Source organism: Bos mutus, chromosome 10 (genome assembly GCF_027580195.1).
Source record: "Bos mutus isolate GX-2022 chromosome 10, NWIPB_WYAK_1.1, whole genome shotgun sequence".
In the NCBI taxonomy this organism is placed as follows: Eukaryota; Metazoa; Chordata; class Mammalia; order Artiodactyla; family Bovidae; genus Bos; species Bos mutus.
The window spans coordinates 55,272,161-55,292,722 of NC_091626.1; the positions used below are offsets into that span (position 1 = coordinate 55,272,161).

Here is a 20,562-nt window from a genome sequence, read left to right on the forward strand (position 1 = left end):
CTAAGCAGCAGGGTGGCTGTTTACCCAGATAAGGGGGAGTAGATACAGGGGAGGCTACAGAATCTGGCACAAATACAGAGTGTGGCAGATGACGTCATGGAAACCTTTACCCTCAAGTTACAACTGCCTTCTTCCGCTGGACAGCTCTATTTGTAATAATGTACAGTAATCGCGTATCTGCAACTAAGTCTATCTTCTTGTTTCCATGCAAATCTGGCCTCCAAAGGCTCCTTCTTGCCTTCATGGTGTAGGCTGCATTTTTCAGTGTTACTCTGGCTATGTCTTCTTTCCTCACTGTTTCTTCTGCCGGGGCCTTACTGGTCGTTACTGAATTCACTAACCCCAAAGAGTCAAACCCTGGCTGATATTGGAGAAAACCTTACTTTGATATCCGGAGAGAAATTGAGGTTTAATTATTTTGTCGTCTTTCTATTTCGTTCGGGGTTCTTCAGGCCAAGTTCAGTACTTGCGCCAAGACTGTGGCTGTGCGACAGAACCTACCTGGGCCGTCTCTAAAACGAAGGGACTGGCTTGATCCATTACAAAAACTCTTCTTGCGGTGCGATCCGGTAGTCTTGATTGGAAATCGGATAACAAGAGAGGACTGCAGACGTGGAAGCTTGAGTGAGTGGAGTGTTTGGGAACCTGAACCCCACGATGCTTTGTGTGGTTTGAGGGAGGTCTTGCCTCTTCTGCATTCCGCCCACCAATGAATTTGACTACCCGTACCTACTCCAAGAGCCCGCCAAGGTGGCCGGTCTCTCTTCCCCACGCACTCGTCTTCCGCGGCGAGCCCTGCGCAGCCTACTGCGGCCGGAGCCTCCCGGCCAAGCCAAGTGTGGCGTCCGGCGTCCAGCGCGGCTTGCTCCGGAAAGCCTTTCAGGATTCTTGCGGCCTCGGGCTAGGTGGCCTCGGCAGCGGATCCAGATGCGCCCGCTGTTGCGTCTCCGCCGCTCGGCTTCGGCAAGAGAGGCCAGAGCAGAGCGGGCTGGGGGAGGCGCCACGGCGGCTGCCGCCTATCTCCCGAGGGCCCGACCAGGCTTCCTCGCAGGCGGCCCGGCCCTGCCTCACGGGGTGCCTGCGCGTGCCTCCCGCCCCTCCCCACCCGCTCCGGTACGCCTCACCCCACCGCCGGCTTTGTCCGCCAGCCGCGCGGCGGCCCCTCCCCGTTCCCGTCGGCTCCTCCCCGCCCCCTCCGCTGGCCCCACTTCCTCGGCGCAGGCGGCGGGAGCGGGACGGGGACGAAGGGGTTAACCCGGGGCTCTTCCCGGCGCGGAGGGATCCGGAGCCGAGCCGAGCGCGGTGCTGAGGCTGCCTCAGCGAAAAAAATGTCCGCCTGAGGAGACCCACAAGTTCTATTCGGGGGGACCGCCAGCCCACCCCGGGAGGAAGGGGCGGCCAGGCCCGAAAGCCGCCTCTCCGGCCCGGATCCGAGAGCTCGCGCGGGGCAAAGTGAGCCGAACCGCCGGGCGGTGCAAGGGGAAGCCCGAGCCAGCTCTCCCGGCCAAAGTGAACTTTAATCGAGGAGGTTGGATGCGGAGACGGGGCGGCAGGTAATTGCGGGCCGGCGAGCGGGAGGGGGACGCCGTGGTGGGGCTGGGGGCTGCGGGGCGCCGCTGTGTCCCGGCCGGAGCAGAGGCGCCGCCGGCCCGCGCCCCAACTCCGCAGCCTTTTGTACAGAAGCGAACCCGGGGTCCCCTCCAAGTTGGGGAGCAGAGTGGGGGTGGAGGCGAGAGTCGCGGACGGCCAGGCCCGCGGGCGGCGCGCTCGGCCTGCGCGTCCGGCTCACCGCTCGGCAGGGGCTCCCGAGCGCGCGGGAGAGCGGGCTCTTCGGCTACCGAGCCAGGCTCATTGTTAAGCAGCTCCAGGGTCGGCCGTCCGCAGGCAGGGCAGCAAAAGTGGGAGGAGGCCGAACCGGGGGAGGAGGACGCCGGGCGAGAGCGGGACTAGTTGTCGCTGTTTCTGTTTTCTTTTTAAAAACGCCTCTGGGACGCGCGGGGGATGCTTTCCGACCCCCGGGGCCCGCGGGGGACGTCCGGGAGGCGGCGGCAATAGACGCGGGCCTGCGAGCGGCGCGTTCCCTGCAACTTGTCAGTTCTATTGTTGCAGAGCCAGTGAGTCACTTCGCTACTCCCCTCGCCGCCGTTCCGCTCGCTGGATGCCCAATCGTCCCTCACCCCGCCCCTCGAGACCCCCGCCCCGGCCTGGCCCCGCGCGTCGGGCACCCGGCGGCGGCGGCGCGGGGTAGGGGGCGCCGGGGAGGGGGCAGGACGGGCTCGGAAACTTGCGGGAGAGGTGGCGAGTTGCGGGAGCCCCCGCCTCGCTCCCGGGCCGGGCCGGGCAACGCGTGGATTCACGGACCCGTGCGGGCGCCCGGCTCTCTTGCCCCCTGCCCGCGCGGCGGTGGGGAACGAGGAGGGTATTGGAAGTCAGTCTGGCGGTTTTCTTCTTCCTCTACGCCCCACTCCATCCCCGAACACACTTTGGGCCTCGGCGGTCTCTGGCTTGTCTCTTAGCAGAGCCTTTTTTCTCTGCCTTAGGACCTGTTAAAAGTGGCCGAAGATGAATCCCCAGCAGCAGCGCATGGCCGCTATAGGGACCGACAAGGAGCTGAGCGACCTGCTGGACTTCAGTGCGGTATGAGAGCTTTCCGCGGCATCTTGGGGTTCTGCTGAGGTTTACAGAAAAAGAAAAGGGGGAGAGCGACGTGGAGACTAAGCAGCGTGAACTCCATCTGCTTTGAGCAGTAGTTTTCAGGGCTGGAGTCCAGCTCCCCCAAGTTGGACACCTGAACTTTGATGTAATGTCTAGACTTACAGATTTAAAACTTTAATGCCAGAGGGGTCACTTGATTTAACCAGTGAAAAGGAGAACAACTTAATCTTGAGCTTTGGTTGAGTCACCCTCTGACCCTGATGGTTATTAGGGATTTTGAACTTCATATGAAAAAAGAAAATTGTTTTTTTCTTCAACGCTCCTAACCATTTCCTTTCCCAAGATGTGGTATAGTTTATGGTACCTGAACGAGATCAGTTACAAGAAGCTAGTCAAGGACTAAAATTTCCAGCCTTTTGGATTGAACCCTCCTAAGATAAATGTATATGGACTTTACACGTGTATATGTGTGTAAATGTATACATAAGAAGTGTATGTGTATATATATATATATGTTTGAAATTTTTTTAACATAGGGAAAAATATCACCTGAAATCAGAGAGCCTATTGCCGTTATTTCTAATGGGTTGAATTCGTTTATTAACTGCTTTTACAAAATGAAGATCATTGACCAAAACTTACCATTTAAACTTAATAATCTTAGAATCTCTCATACAAGTGACTGGATTTTCAGAACAGAAAATAGCCAGTATTTCCAAATAGTGTGAGGAAATAGTATCACCAAGTGTGTTTGCCTTTCTGGATCTGAACGTATATCTCTATTTTTAACTTCTCTCTGAAATACAGTAACTAATTGATAACGCTTGATGAACTTCTGTTTGCAAGGAGTCTAGCAGAATTTCAGGACTAATAGAAACGTTTGGGTTATTTTGCAGATGTTTTCCCCACCTGTTAATAGTGGGAAAACCAGACCAACGACACTGGGCAGCAGTCAGTTCAGCGGATCAGGTAAGATCATGTCTAAAATCAGAAACTCATATGTTGGTGTTATGATAGTTTATGTAGAAAAATATGAAGTATTTTAATACTTTTCTTTATGCCATTCTTTAGCGTCTAGTTAAAACTATCAACAAAAACAACAAGCCCCAAATGTGGGCTGTAGCTCTAAGGATCCATTGACATTTCTTTGAGAATTTCAATGTGAATTAAAAAATTTTTCTTTTCTCTGAATTTTTAAGTTGAAAATCATCTTGTTTGAGTACAGGGGATTGTGTCATGCTTCTGTATTTAGAAAAGTACGAGAAGAAAATGCTCTTTGGTCTATGTGTGTTGTTTTTTTGTTTATATATATATGTGTGTGTATTTAAAAATTTTCCTAAGTTTTAGCCCTTTAGCATTATTAAACCTTTGGAAATAAAGACTTGGTAAAATAATATTACTTAAAATAGGCGTATGAAAACTGAAATTGAGTCAAGCAGTAATTAGTAAGACTTATTTTAAAAGATGGCTATTCCTTTGGAAGTCTGCAGGAAATTAACAGTTTTGTAGACAGTTATTTAAAATGTTGCAAATAAATGAATAGAAAGTTAGATTTACTTTCACATAACACAGACAACTGAATTCTGTCCTACATTCACATTACAGTAGGATAACATTGAGAATAAGTTAAATTCCTACTCTTACGGTAGTGCTTTGCTCTTTAAATTTATCTCCTGTATATTTATAACTACTCTGCTCCATTATTAACATTTATCCTGTATTTCTTAAGAATGCATTTTTCTCTTTATACTCATGATTTAAAAAAATAAATGTTTCAGAAGCAAGGTTCATCGTAGTGTAGAAAAACTATAATTTTCTGTTTAACTTAGATTATTCCTAGTGCTCAGAGATGAGAAAAAAATAACGAAAGCCAAGACAGCATCATCCTAAGAAAACCAGCTGTCAAATCTGTAGGCTGAAACTCAATATATTTCTTTTTGACTGTTGCTTTTTTCTTTCCCCTAATAAAATGATAGTTAATTTCTTAAATGTAAAAGCAAAACATCAGAAATGGTTAATTTCATAACCAGTTTAACCCTTTATACCACTTTACATTAAAAAAAGTTTCTATCATACACTACTTGAATTTACTAAAATTCATTTTTAATTATGAAATTACAACTTAAAGGGAAAATATAGCATGTTTTACATCTCAAGTAAAATAAAAATGTTTTGGATTTTAAATATTTTAAAGACTAATATTCTTAATCAAAAGAATATCATAAAATGTCAGCCAAACCTCAGCTCTTCTCCCACCTCTGTCTGTTTATTGGTATTGCTTGGAAAGTCTTTGTTTTTTGGGGTTGGGGAGAGAAAATTATTTGTTAATATAGAAGACTGTTTTCTCTTTCTTTACTACTGTTTTGAGTACCTATCAATTTTTGCAGTTGATATACTCAAGAACTTTGAAACTAACTTTGTTGACTATGTAGTAGATGCTTAGTATATTTCATTAAATGAGTAATGATATTGCTGTTTCAGATTGGCTTGAATTGTAGAAAATATATGTAACAGACATTGATATCAGGGACATGAGCTTCAGAAATTTGCTATTAGAAATACTTTTCTGTTTTTGGAATAATGTCGACTATGTATTTTTTTTACTTTTTAAAATTAAAAAGTATGGTGACTTGACATGTATTACTAGCATGGCACTGGAGCAGTTGTGGGTCCTTTTTGTAGCATGCATTATACAAAGAAAAAATTATTTTTCTACATTGTAGAAGTGTTCATAGTATTTGTTTCTTTGGAGCAGGAAATTTTAAGTTTTAAAACTGTTAGGTTTTGTATCCATTGAAAACAAACAAATATTTTTCTGTGTTTTTTTTTAAATTTCAGGAAAAAATTATAATTAAAAAAAGCTGTGACCTTTAGTAATTTTGAATGGATTTAGCTTTGGGGGAAAGGGAAATTGCAAAGCAATTATTTTATGTGAAAGTATACTGGTAGATATGGCCTTATAGCCGTTTCTTATCTTAAAGGAAATGTTTAAAAGAAATTGGTATGACAGTATTGTTTTATTTATGTATTTTATTGACACTTTAATAATCTTCTGTCCTGATGTCAAAGGATATGTAATGCATCCTAGTGACTGATTATTTGCAATGTATAAGGAGCTAAAGATCTGACTTTCCTTCTGAAGACATGACTTAAAGACTAATTACCTTGTTTTTGAAATAACATTTGTAAAATCCCAAGGCTTTGCCTCATGAAAACTGTAAGTGTGTAGTATAATTTCCCTTATTGATTGTCCTTTTTGATGCTGACTTAATTTCACTATAAATGCTATAGTATGTGATGTTATTTTAAAGTCTTATTCTGAATGGAAAATATAACTTGTATGATAGCTGACACTATCAAAAGTCACCGTGGAAAAAGTTAATGTATATTTTCTATTACTTATTTGTCTTGACAATAAGTAATATGTCAAAAAATATGGCAATAAAAATTAGTCATAATTTTTATTTTTTCAGCAAGGGTGTTAATTTTCTTTGCATTATAATAAGACCGAACTTGTCCACTTAATAGTGTAGAATCTCTGAGGTATTCTTATGGTGACCTTGAGCGAGGGGCTTCTTTCTGTAAGAGTCAAAGGTGAGGCACTTTATAGGACAACACGGTCCTATTAGAGGAAAGCGTGTTGAAAGGATTGACAAAGTGGAAATAGTTCGGTGTTTAAATCAACTCTCCCCTCCAACTTTAGGTTTTGAGTGTGTAGAACTAAATTGTGATATTGGGCTTAGATTTTAGTGGTTTAAATATTTACATGATAGCTGAAAGATTTCCTTTGTTAGTTTTTGAATCCAAGTCATAAGAGGTGTCCAAAGGAAGTGGGATACATTTGTTTTGTAAGCAACCTATACGTATTGAGTTTGTCTCTTATATTTCTATCTAGAAAGTTATTTTAGCTAGCAAGTAAAGCTTTCACTTTTCTTTGTTCAAATCAGACTTTTGTAACACTATAAATTTCTTCTTGCTGAAGATTTTTGGAAAGAATTATAAGAACTATTTTTCTAGCTCTTAATTTTTAAAAGGGATGCAAAATTTCATTTTTGGGGGGGTATTTTCATATGTACATAGAGATTTTTTGAAAATATCGATAATAGGGGCAGAAAAATGAATTCTCATTAAATTTCTCCTCAGTTTTGTAAATTAAACTTTGTGTTCTAAGATAATTGTAGATTCATACGCAGTTGTAAGAAACAGTACAGAGATCCCACTTGCACTCTACCATGCTTCTCACAGTGGTAATGTCTTGTAAAACTGTGGCACAACATCACAGCTAGGTTTCTGACAGTGATAAAGTCAAGATACAAGAGCAGTTTCATCATCACAAAGATTCCTGATGTCCTGATGTTTCCCTAATGTAGCTTTATCTGTTTTTAAAGTAATATGAAAAGAAAAAAAGGGAAAAATTAGTCAATACTTACTCACAGATTGCCACAGCATTATTCAAAATATCAAAAAAGAGAACACCAAAGTTTTACCAATGTATTTTTTAACTGAATTGTAAATATAAGTAGGAATGGTAATTTTAAATAAAGGCGAAACTAGATTTGGGTTTTTCACTTAAGGTATTATAAACTTATGAGTAGGGTATGTTTCATATTGTGTACCTATCAGTATTGAAATTTGTTGACTACAGTGTGTAGTAATACAGACTTACTCAAATTTAATACTGCTGTTTGGATAACTGAGTCATGTTAGACATTTGCTTCTGGCAAGCTGTAATGATCAGTTAAAGTAACTGCAGAGTCAACAGGCATATGAAGAAAAATACAATATTTTAGGATAAATATAGTCTATTGTTAAGCAGCTTATTTAAAGTAAAAGTTAAGTAGTAAAGGAGTTTTTTTAGAGAATCTGTATATGAAAATATAATCTTCGAAAACAGAAAAATTAGATACAAGATTATAACCGTGAGTATTGTGTGTTTTTAGGAGTAGTTCCTATAGAGTTATTTTAAGTAGTCATGGCTTATAATGGATTTGAAAAGCAGTTTGATTAGGTCACAGTATTTTAGAGGCTTGGTTTTACAGTGAGCCATACTTTTGATTAATTATTATTTCTGTTTTCATTAACAGTTTAAATACAGATTCAACTTTCTTTTATGCTATCTTTTGGTTTGTGTTTTTATTTGAGTTTTAAAATCATTCTCTTGGATAGGAAAATTACTATTGTTATTTATTGTTATTGCTATTGCTATTGTAAAAAAGATGAAGATTGCTGTTGTTATTTAGTCACTGAGTCATGTCTGACTCTTTTGCGACCCCATGGACTGTAGCCTACCAGGCTTCTCTATCCATGTGATTTCCCAGGCAAGAATACTGGCGTGGGTTGCCATTTTCTTTTCCAGGGAATCTTCCCGACCCAGGGAGCTAACCTGGGGAGCAAATCTGTGTCTTCTGCATTAGCAGGTGGATTCTTTACCCCTGAGTCATCAGGGAAGCCCAAAGATGAAGATACTCAACTTTAAATTTAAACACAATTGTTTTCATTTTCACATTTTATATTTAATGGGGCTATATACAGTAATTTCTTTTTTTATATGTATATTCTTTTTCTTTTTTTAAATCATTTTTAAAAGTATTTATTTATTTGGGCATTGGGTCTTAGTTGCACCAAGTAGGGTCTTCCTTTGTTGTGGTGCACGGACTCTAGTTGTGGTACATGGGCTTCAGCGCACTCTGGCTCAGTAGTTGTGGCTCATAGGCTTAGCTGCTCTCTGGCTAGTTCCCAGACAAGGGATTGAACCTGGGTCCTCTGCATTGCAAGGCAGATTCTTAACCACTGGACCATCAGGGAAATCCCAGTAATTCCTTATTAAAGCCAAATAGTCTTTTTTGTTCTTGAACAATTGATAATCATATGTGGAATGTCATTGTCTGCCTAGTGTTGTCAAAGACTGGAATGACTTTCCACAAAAGAGTAAAATAACACTATTAGAAAAAGTCTCCTGGAAAAAAAAGTAGTTTCTGGACAGTTTGTGGGATAATTAAAAAAAAAAAAATTCATTTAATAGGACTGCTTTTGGGTATTGCTTGAATATGGTGTTTTGGAAAGGAATGTTGAAATTTGAATCTAATGCTTTTGTGCTTATAGAATAAAATGAAAAGAAGATGGACAGTTAACTATATCAGTTAGAAAGACTTTCTGCTTTGTTAAATAGTTGAGCCATATTTATCTTAGATTTATCAATTAAACCCATATATATTTAGTATTTGCACATCTTGGTATTCTCCTAGCTTTTGGGAAGGTGGCGAATGGAGAAGGATATAGAGAAAAGGGGGAGGCATTTCATTATCTAGATAGATAAGGCATAAAAATATAAGGCAGAAAAATATCTGTAACAAAAAATGTCAACAGTTGCACATCAGTGTAGGTTATATTGAGTCCATAAGAATAAGGATGTGTTGAGGAGTGAGGGGACTGGTTTAAAGATAAATCAGAAGTGTTAAATTTAGAGTTGACTTTAAAGGAGATACAAAAAATGAGTTAGAGAAGAGAAGACCTGTCCTCCCAAATGTCTTCTTTCTCATTAACAGAGATCTGGAAATGGGAGGCTTGGTTCAAGGGCCTGTGTATGTACAATTCAGGGAAAGAGAAACTGATTTTTATTGATGACAGCTCCTGTACTCCTAGAGGAGCTCATGTTAATAGACTGCATGGGTTCAAATCTAACCATTGCTGTTTATGAGCTGGTGATCTTGGGTACGTTTCTTACCCTTTTTATGCTTCTGTTTCTTAACCTGTAAAAGCCTCATGAGTTGTTACGAATGTTAACTGAGTTGATAGAAGTAAAGCTCTAGGAACAGTATCTGGCACATAGTGAACTGTGGTGAAGTGAATTGTTAGTGGTGATGCAATAAAATAAGGAAAGCATTTACTTACTCAGGAAGCTATTGTGCTAATCTCTGGTGTAAATTTGGACCTGGTATTAGTATAGGAAGTAGGAAGGAAAAATACCAGAAGAAAAGAAAGGATTGACAGAATTTGAAGGATTGGATTTCTATAGGTAAGAGAAATGACTTTTGCAGTTCTGGTAAAACTGGAAGATTGTTGTGCTGGAAGAAAAAAAAAGATGAAATGTTTTGAGCATTTTAAATTTCACATGGCCTGGGACTCTTGCTAATTTGGGGATTTATGAGAATAGAGTGCTGCAGGATGAGTTAAAGATTTTGGTTTTAAAAAAGCTATTTTCTGCCTATAAAATTAATACATAATCATCATTGAAAAAAAGTTAGAACAGAAAAAGTAATAGGTGGGGAAAGACATTCATTATTTTACTATCGACTAGATTTTACAGTTTATTTCCTTCTAGTCTTTTTTTCCCCTGTTGTATGTTTGCAACATTGTGAGCTTACTATTAGTTTCATTTCTTGTCCTGCTTTTTTATTTTGCATGATGTTATGAACATTATCTTATATTCTTAAACATTCTTCATTTAGTTCGGTCGCTCAGTTGTGTTCAACTCTTGGGACCCCATGGACTGCAGCACATCAGGCTTCCCCTACATCACCAACTCCTGGAGCTTGCTCATACTCATGTCCATTGATTTGGTGATGTCATCCAACTATCTCATCCTCTGTTGTCCCCTTCTCCTCCTGCCCTCAGTCTTTCTCAGCATCAGTGTCTTTTCCAATGAGTCAGTTCCTCACATCAGGTGGCCAAAGTATTGGAGCTTCAACTTCAGCATCAGTCCTTCCAGTGAATGTTCAAGACTGATTTCCTTTAGGGTTGACCGGATTGATCTCCTTGCAGTCCAAGGGACTCGCAAGAGTCTTCTCCAATACCACAGTTCAAAAGCATCAAAAAAGATTCTTCATAAACTCCCTTAAAAATTGTTGTATTATTACATGGGATGGATGCAGTGTAACTTATCAAATCATTTCTCATACTGCTTGATGCTTACAGAGTCTGTTGATTTGCTTCTTGGTATTATAAAAAATATGATAGTGAATACCTTTTTGTACATCCATACATTTTTATCTACACTTCAGTTTACTTTGGCTAGGAGGTGGAGATTTTGGGTTTTGTTCCTACAAGTAAAGCTAAGTGAGTGAATGTATACCCTAGGGAAAGGTCAAGGATTGATGTTAATGGTGGAGTTAAATATATAAAATTAGTTACTTTGGTTGATTATTTATTACTTTATAGATGGAGTGTTTGATGACATTTGGTGCAGATTTGTATTTGTATATAATTTGATTGTGTGGTGACTGGAGGGAATTCTTGTCATTCTCTGAGCTATGCTTGTTGTTGAAATGGAGTGGAATCTAGTTGGATTCTATACATTTCTGATATGTCTGCTGTTTGTTCTCTCTCTGTTTTTTGTTACTTTTGGATACAAAAGCATCCAAGTGTTACTCTGTGCATTCCATCTTTCAAGTTGTGTAAAGTTCTTCACTTTTTTCCTCTGATGGTGAAGGGAGTGGAGTGAGTTGGCATGATTATATTTAATGTAGAAAATGTGAGAGAGCCCTTGAATTCTTGGCATTTTATAGAAGAGGCAGTGGAGTATAGTGGGAAGAATTGGTCTCAGGAGCCAGATGACTGGATTGGAACTTATTAGCTGGGCCCTGGAAAAGTCATTTAAATGATCTGAGCATACTTTTTTCCTTTGTGAAGAGTGAATGATAATGCTTACCTTCAGAATCCATATGAGGATCAAATAAGATCTCTGTATATTGCTTACTACACTGCTGCTGCTACTGCTGCTAAGTCGCTTCAGTTGTGCCCGATCTGTGCGACCCCATAGACGGCAGCCCATCAGGCTCCTCCGTCCCTGGGATTCTCCAGGCAAGAACACTGGAGTGGGTTGCCATTTCCTTCTCCAATGCATGAAAGTGAAAAGTGAAAGTGAAGTCGCTCAGTCGTGCCCGACTCTTAGTGACCCCATGGACTGCAGCCTACCAGGCTCCTCCATCCATGGGATTTTCCAGGCAAGAGTACTGGAGTGGGGTGCCATTGCCTTACTACACTATGCAACTTCAAAAATAGTAGCTGCCATTGTTATGGTACCCTCTTAAATAATACTAATGTAATATTAATTATTAATAGTAATAATTATAACCAGTTGTATAGCCAGTGTTTATTGAGCTGTTAGGTATGCTAACATATGCTAGGTACTATGCTAAGCTGTTTATAGGCATTACTTCATTTTGCTTTGGGTAAAATGCGATATTTATGGTGCTAGATAGTGTGAAGAAATGCTCATCAAGGACAGCATGTCAAAGTTGCTTTTTAGTGCCATAAAGTTGTACATGTTGTTAAAATTCTAAGAAGATATCAGGCAGAAGAATAGTTTTGAAAGGTCATTCATTTCAGTTTAGTCGCTCAGTTGGGTCCAACTCTTTGCGACGCCATGGACTGCAGCATGCGAGGCTTCCCTGTCCGTCACCAACTTGCTAAAACTCATGTCCATCGAGTTGGTGATGCCATCCAACCATCTCATCCTCTGTCATCCCCTACTCCTCCCACCTTCAGTCTTTCCCAGCATCAGGGTCTTTTCCAGTGAGTCAGTTCTTCGCATCAGGTGGCCAAAGTATTGGAGTTTCAGCTTCAGCATCCGTCCTTCAAATGAATATTCAGGACTGATTTCCTTTAGAATGGACTGGTTCGATCTCCTTGCAGTCCAAGGGACTCTCAAGAGTCTTCTCCAACACCGCAGTTCAAAAGCATTAATTCTTTGGTGCTCAGCTTTCTTTATGGTCCAACTCTCCCATCCATACATGACCACAGAAAAAACCATAGCCTTGACTAGACGGACCTTTTTTGGCCACATTACAGCCACATTACGGCCAAGTAATGTGCTGAATTTTAGTATGCTGTCTAGGTTGGTCATAGCTTTTCTTCCAAGGAGCAAGCGTCTTTTTCATTTCATGGCTGCAGTGATTTTGGAGCCCAAGAAAATAAAGTCGTCACTGTTTCCATTGTTTCCCCATCTGTTTGCCATGAAGTGATGGGACTGGATGCCATGATCTTAGTTTTTTGAATGTTGAATTTTAAGCCAGCCTTTTCACTCTCCTTTTTTACTTTCATCAAGAGGCTCTTGAGTTCCTCTTCACTTTCTGCCATAAGGATGGTGTCATCTGCATTTCTGAGGTTATTGATATTTCTCCCGGCAATCTTGATTCCAGCTTGTGCTTATCCAGCCTGGGATTTCACATGATGTATTCTGCGTATCAGTTAAATAAGCAGGGTGACAATATGCAGCCTTGACATACTCCATTCCTGATGTGGAACCAGTCATTGTTCCATGCCCAGTTCTAACTGTTGCTTCCTGACCTGCATATAGATTTCTCAGGAGGCAGATCAGGTGGTCTGGTATTCCCATCTCTTGAAGAAGTTTTCACAAGTTGTTGTGATCTACGCAGTCAAAGGCTTTGGTGTAATCAATAAAGCAGAAGTAGATGTTTTTCTGAAATTCTCTTGCTTTTTCTATGATCCAGTGAATGTTGGCAATTTGATCTCTGGTTCCTCTGCCTTTTCTAAATCCAGCATGAACATCTGGAAATTCACGGCTCACATACTGTTGAAGCCTGGCTTGGAGAATTTTGAGCATTACTTTACTAGTGTGTGAGATGAGTGCAATTGTGTGGTAGTTTGAACATTCCTTGGCATTGCCCTTCTTTGGGATTGGAACGAAAACTGACCTTTTCCAGTCCTATGGCCACTGCCGAGTTTTTCAAAGTTGCTGCCATATTGAATGCAGCACTTTCACAGCATCATCTTTTAGGATTTGAAATAGTGCAACTGGAATTCCATCACCTACACTAGCTTTGTTTGTGGTGATGCTTCCTAAGGCCCACTTGGCTTTGCAATCCTCTAAAATGCAAAGTGCTCTTCAGGCACTCTATCGTTAGGTGCCTAGTAACCTTACCTTTATATTTTTGTAACTGATTTCTTCTTAATACTATTATTTTATGGACTACATATTGTATAATGCAGAATGGTGTACAGAAATGTGTATACTTATTGAAACCTTTTTCCGTGTTAATATCACCACTTGGATAAAGTGTTTTCTCTATATTCTGTCTGTAGTTGCTTGAAAATTTTCTGGAGTGAAGTGTAGTCTAATTAAATTAATAAATTAAAAATGATGTGACCTGAGAGGATAGAATAGCTGGGAGACAGGTTGGATAGAATGTTAAGAGTCTATGGGGTAGAGCTTCTTCAGTTTCTTCTCAATGGCAGAGAAGGATCATAAACTTCCCTGATAGCCTGAAGCAGCACATTTTACGTGAGTAGAAGAAATCTTAAAAGTCTTCACATGCATTTTGCTTTGTATTCCCTAGCACAGACATATTTGTTGTAATATAATTGTGTTTTAATTAATCATTGAGTAAAAATGAGGCGAAGGCAATGGCACCCTACTCCAGTACTCCTGCCTGGAAAATCCCATGGATGGAGGAGCCTGGAAGGCTGCAGTCCATGAGGTCGCTGAGGGTCGGATACGACTGAGCGACTTCACTTTCACTTTTCACTTTCATGCATTGGAGAAGGAAATGTTAACCCACTCCAGTGTTCTTGCCTGGAGTATCCCAGGGACGGGGGAGCCTGGTGGGCTGCTGTCTGTGGGGTCACACAGAGTCGGACACGACTGAAGCGACTTAGCAGCAGTAGCAGCAGCAGTGGCCAGAGTGGAATGGGATGCAGTCCTATGCTATCCTTTCTTTTGTGAGAAGGCCAGCCTTAGAGTTTCTTTTTTGGCTGTTATTGGTCCTGGATCTTTTCTGATTGCCACAGAAATCTCTGAAAAAGGATTGTTACACTGGTTGGGAGTGGTTTTGGTAGGGAGGAAATTGTTATTTCATAAGTAATGCATAGAGAGATTTGCTGTAATATATGTAACTGTCATTGAACCTCTGTTTTCTTTTTCTAGCCAGATCATCCTATAATTTTTTTGCATACCTGTGATTCAAGAAGAAAATGTATGTTTTTACAGACAGAGCTTTGGTTTTTAATCCATGTTTAAAATGTGCTCTCACGTGTTCCAGGTTAAAAATGTGCTCTCATAAAGACCATGGTGAGTCATCCAAGCTACTATAAGCTGATTGGGGACTTAAAGATCGCACAGAAATGAAAACGGATTAGGGATTGGTTACTAATTTTTATTGCATTGAATAGTGATTCAGGGATAAAACCTTTAAAATAAAATAACATTTTGAGATAAGGCACAGGACAGAAACACTAGCTTTCTTAAGAAACAAAAGACTACCATACCTTATCTTTGGCTATTACAAATGAAAAAAAAATGGCTCAAGATGTCATTTTCTCAGATCTGTTTCAGACATTAAGATAGTGCATGAATTTGAACTGAGGGAATACTCTGAATTTGGGAAATTATTCCAGTACTCCAAAGGAAGTCTTTTTGGAAGTAGCCTCCTCAGAAGTTGTTGATTTGTTTACTTCTGGTGGTTTTGCTGGTGAGCTGTTGTGACGCTTTTAAATGAGCAGGATTACCTCATGATGACTCTTCCACCACTTCATTGGTGATTAGAGAATGCAGATTGAACTTAATATGATCACACAACTCCAGTCAGTGAGCAGGTGTGCTGCTGTTCTCAGCAAGAGTTGTGAGTTAGTGGTAGGGTACCACGGGGAACCATCAGCCTCTTGGTCCTGAGGTGTGTGTTGAGATTGTTGGGAATAAACGAAAGGTTTGCTGTGCCACTAGGTTCGCTTGGCTCACTTTGGATTTATGGCAGAAGCATGATTTGGCCACAGGTTAGAGAATCTGAGTTTATATGGGCATTCATAAACAAGGGATGAACATTGTTTAGTTCTCCTGAGTGAGGAAGTCCTCTCTGGTTTTTGCTATTTGGAAACCCTATTGTATCCAACTGACTTTGACCTACTTAGGCTTTAGAAAATGTTTTTCACTGTTGGTTCTGATTTGGAATAAAGTTAAAGGGGGTGGTTGGTTGTTGCCTGTTGAATCTCTTGGTCACAACTTACAGACAACTTGATTATGCTTTTCCAACTAGGCAAGTAATAGATTCATTTAAAGATGTTATTAAATATCCTAAATATCTCTTACTTAACCATCAACTAGTTCTTTTTATTCTAGTTGATAGCATAGTTTATTTATTATATGTCAAGACCACCCTTCATCTGCCAAAGGTTCACAATCACTGATCTGCCATTTTGACATCCAAAAAGATCTGAGTCAAAATTTTCCCTTTAAATTCAGCATAAACTATTGTAGTGGCAAATACGCTCTTTTCTGAAGGGAGGTCATTGACATTCCCTATTTTTCTAGTTGGGACTTCCCTGCTGGCTCAGTGGTAAAGAATCTGCCTGCCAATGCAGAAGACATAGGTTTGATCCTTGGGTAGGGACGATCCCCCGGAGAAGGAAGTGGCAACCCACTCCAGTATTCTTGCCTGGAAAACCCATGGACATAGGAACCTGGCTGGCGGGCTACAGTCCATGGGATCACAAAAGAGTTGGACACGACTTCACAACTAAAAAACAATAGCTTTCCTAGTTATTGTATAATTACCAGGTTCTGGGGATGATGTTAACATACAGCATATATACTCTTTCTTTTCTAAAATGTGAAAAACGGAATTCTAAAACCCACCTGGCTCCATGGATTTCTGAAAAGGTATTACAGACCTCCCTTTGTGTGTGTGTGGATGTGGGAATAAGTGGGCACGGGGGTGTGTGTGGGCGAGTGAGAATTAACCTCCCTCCCTCCTTCACTGTTGTTTTCAACTCAAAAATTTGTTTTTTGGACTAAAACTCTATAGACTAGAGACTGAATTATTTTAAATACAGAAAAAAACTTTTAGTGGACTTGCTAATATAAAAGGAAATTCTTCTTGTAATACAGCCTTTTCAGACTGAGCTTTGTGCTTTGAAATGTTTGCCTTATATATTGTTTTAGGAAATCAGTTTTTATTTTGAGTAGGGATAAGCTTTTTATCTTTTGGGCTAAGGAGTGTAATGATACTTGCCTGGTCATTTTGCATGGAAATTTTCAGTGTGCTAATAGAAATGTTCTTATATATATATTATATATAAAACCAGGTAAGAAATAGTTACGTATATATACATGTGTATATAAAACTAGCTGCCTATGATTGTGTGCAAGAGAAAGCCTCAACCCTGGCCCATATCCAAGTTTAACTGTGTGAGAACAAACAAGAAAATCCCACCAAGCCATATGCATGAAGAAAAGGAGGTGCTAAGGTTTGGTTTCATAGAGGACAGACAATAAAACCAGTCTTTGGTAGTTTTATTCTTTCCTTTTATATTGGTTAAAAGGTTCGTAGCGTGATGTTTCAGAGAAGGCGATGGCACCCCACTCCAGTACTCTTCCCTGGAAAGTCCCATGGACGGAGGAGCCTGGTGGGCTGCAGTCCATGGGGTCGGGAAGAGTCAGACACGACTGAGCGACTTCACTTTCACTTTTCACTTTCATGCATTGGAGAAGGAAATGGCACCCCACTCCAGTGTTCTTGCCTGGAGAATCCAAGGGACGAGGGAGCCTGGTGGGCTGCCGTCTATGGGGTCTCACAGAGTCGGACACGACTGAGCGACTTCACTTTCACTTTTCACTTTCATGCATTGGAGAAGGAAATGGCACCCCACTCCAGTGTTCTTGCCTGGAGAATCCAAGGGACGAGGGAGCCTGGTGGGCTGCCGTCTATGGGGTCTCACAGAGTCGGACACGACTGAAGCGACTTAGCAGCAGCAGCAGCAGCAGCAACAGTGTGATGTTTATTCCTGCAGTGTACTCATTAAAGGCATCTTCAAAACAAATTGTGATTCTAATGAGTGGATGAAGTTTTCCTCAGGAGCCGTCATTGGCTCAGTGCTATTATTGTTTAATGTAGCTATGAAAGTAGCAATGAAGGGAGTGTGTAATAAACTAGTCCTTGTATACCTGTTGTTTTGAGAGTCAGGTCAATTGGCTATTCTGACTTTTCTGGTTCCCTTGCAAACCTGTTTCCTGTAGTATTACCAGTGTTACTGTCTGAAGAATCCTTACATAATATTGAGTAATTAAATTGACATAAAGTTTGTAGAGGTTTGAGATACCCTGTTGTGGGAACACAGAACAGGCTGTACAGCTCAGGTCTGTCTTGCCTTCATATTTATTTAACCTCTCTTGTCAAACTTCAGTGTGTTGCCAGAGTGAATAGAGTATTGCCAGACTGAGACTGACACTTGCTGAACAAGTTATATAGCAGTGGGACTTTGCCCAGTGAATGATTCAGGGAATGAGAAGAGTCTTATTATTTAAAAGAAAATCAATAATAATAAACGTACTTCATAAATATTTACCCGTTCACTATTTACTTCATAATTCTTGTAGGAAGTTGGTAAGTGTTCATTTTACAGAGGAAATAGAGAAATCAACAGTGATATACATTTGCCTGTGGTTTCTTATTGCCCCTCAGAAGTAGCAAACTGATCAGTTGTAGTTGCACCTGCACTGATACTAATCTACACCAGAGTACGGTTTGTCAGGAGGAATTTAATATCTCTAGAAATCGTTAAAATTTGTTCTTATAACTGGAGGCTTAAATGGTGCCAAGTTGATAATCTTCAGAAGAAAGTGCTTCAGGATTTATTTATTGTTAAAAAGAAAATGATAATCAAAAGCCTCCATAAAATAAAACTCTTTTGTTAGTATTACACAATATTGAATATAAACAACTACAGTCTAAAATGTCTTTAGGAGAGTTTCTTCTTTTTGTGTGTGGTCCTCTCTTGTTGTTCAGCTGTTGTCAGCCTTTGTGCTTTGGGAAGAAGATAAAATTTGATAGTTATAAGATACTGGAATATTCACAGGTATTATTTAGTTGAGGCCATAGAAAAGAATGGTTATTTCATAGTATAGAAAATTCTTTATTTTCACTTCCCCCTTTTCAAAGATTTAGTGTTTATTTAGTTATAAAGGCAAGTAAAAGCAGATAGAAAATAGTTATTCCAAGGGTAGTTTAAAATATTATTAAACATGTAGAAGAGATTTTAATGGAAGTTGTTAAAATTTAATTTTGACAACAGACTTTTCAAAGCATTAAAATGAAAAGATATATTTGAGAGGGTGCCAGTCTAGTGAATTTTGTATTTTTATTTATTTAAAGTAGACTGGGCTTTCATTTTGTCGAAGCACATCAGTAGGCATTGGAGAGAATATGTTAATGTGCTGTTTTTTATTGGTCTATGTAGAATGGTTTGTTCACTTTAAGGTGGTGGAGAACAGAGACAGTCACATTGTGGTATGCTGGAAAGAGGAGGGGTTCAAAGTCACAACATTTGGTTCATTGTTGGCTTTATCATTTACCAGATTTGTGATCCTACAACAGTATGTTAACCTGTTTATTTTGTGTCTAAAATGAGGAGAATAAAAATACTGCCTAATGGGTTGTGATAGTGATCAAATTAAATAATTTTTAGGGAAATTATTTCTAAAATGTGGAGGTTTGTGATTCTGTTCTAATTTTTGTTGCTCTTCAGTCTCTACATCCTGTCTGACTTTTTGTGACCCCATGGACTGCAGTATACCAGGCCTCCCTGTCCCTCACCATCTCCCGGAGTTTGCCCAAGTTCATGTTCATTTTGTTCACATTTGCCCAAGTTTGCCCAGGTTCATGTCCATTGAATTGGTGATGCTATGGAACTATCTCTGTACTAATGTACTACAACCATCATCCTTACTAATATTAGTTGTCTTACAATGTTAGGTGGCATAGCAACTCTTGAAGGGTTTCTAAGCTCACAAGTTTATGGGCAATGAGTGACTATTCATGCAAAACTTCATTTCTGACAGTCAGTTTAGCTCAAGTGATTGAGAGGGATGATAATCTAAGGAACCATTGCCTTACAGTAGGGACCCCTCAGAATCTCAGAATTCTTCAGATGAATTCTTTCTCTTTTTGGTTAGATGAGGGAAGTTAAAGCAATAAAGTAAACTTTGTTATATCTCCATTAGTAACTTTGAGTCTTGGATTTTCAGCTTAGTTTTAAATGCTTGTTGAGGATCTGTTGTAGTGACAGTGTTAGCCCTAGGCTTAAGCAGGGTGGCAGCTGAATAGTTCTTAGGAACGTTTTTGCTTTGTTTGATGAGCAGTTATCCAAACAAAATTTTAGTGTCAGTAAGAGTTAACCTTTTGAGGATTTTGAAGTACTGGATGTGGTGGCCTTTGTATGCTCCTGAGTGAGGATGAGAGGATGCAAGGGTGGAATTGGGAAATACAAGTGGAACTCCATCTTCCGTGTGCCTGTGCTTGCAGCAGGAAGGGTTAGCTTAGTCTCATCATGAAGGGCCAGGACGCTGTGCGCTGGTGCTTCTCTGTTGCTGTGCTCTTTGTGCTCAGGGACGATGCGCTTCCCCAAGCCCTGTGCTGCCCCTTTCCAGTGTGCTTATCTGGACATACAAAACACCTAGGCCACTTTTCATTGGGAAATAGTGAGGTTTTTACTTCCTCTGTGTATGTATGTGTTAATGGGATTGTATTGTTTGGAACTTTTCACTTTATTTTAAAGAAAGAAATGAGCAAATTCAGGAACCCAGAGCCAGTGTGGCTGTTGGGGTGGTTTTGATGGAGGATGTGTACTGGTGAACTTCATTGGAGCTATTTTCTGGTTTTTCTTTAGGAGAAAACAATGGCTGGGTTTAGGTGAGAGGGGTTATAGGATGATTTGACAGTCATTTGACTGGTGTTAGGAAAACTTTGGGGCTTTCTGGTTGTAACAGTTCCTATTCCATCTTGAAAGATCTGTGTTAAATTGCAGTGATGTGAGAGTAGATTATGGGTGAGACAGAAAAACTGTGGACCTTGGGAATGGATAGTTAGGTTTCTAAATATAATTTCTAAGAACCCTGGGGCCAGATGAAGTAGCTTACTTTTTCACAGGTATTTCATGGCTTTTGCATTCTTGTTGCTA

General features: G+C 40.4%; 1 protein-coding gene across 7 annotated transcripts in view; it reads left to right on the forward strand.

Moving 5' to 3' along the window:
* Positions 1-1,317: 1,317 nt before the first annotated feature.
* Positions 1,318-20,562, forward strand: part of TCF12 (transcription factor 12) — a 396,425-nt gene continuing 377,180 nt past the window's right edge. For 2 of the 7 annotated variants that reach the window (XM_070377970.1, XM_070377974.1), the window contains exons 1-3: positions 1,320-1,553; positions 2,541-2,637; positions 3,552-3,624. In XM_070377970.1, the coding sequence (XP_070234071.1) occupies positions 2,563-2,637; positions 3,552-3,624 (148 nt within the window). In that variant the 5' untranslated portion in view covers positions 1,320-1,553; positions 2,541-2,562. Of the gene's footprint in view, positions 1,554-2,303; positions 2,429-2,540; positions 2,638-3,551; positions 3,625-20,562 lie in introns of those variants that run through there. The other 5 variants (XM_070377972.1, XM_070377973.1, XM_070377971.1 and 2 more) reach the window with 5 other exon arrangements.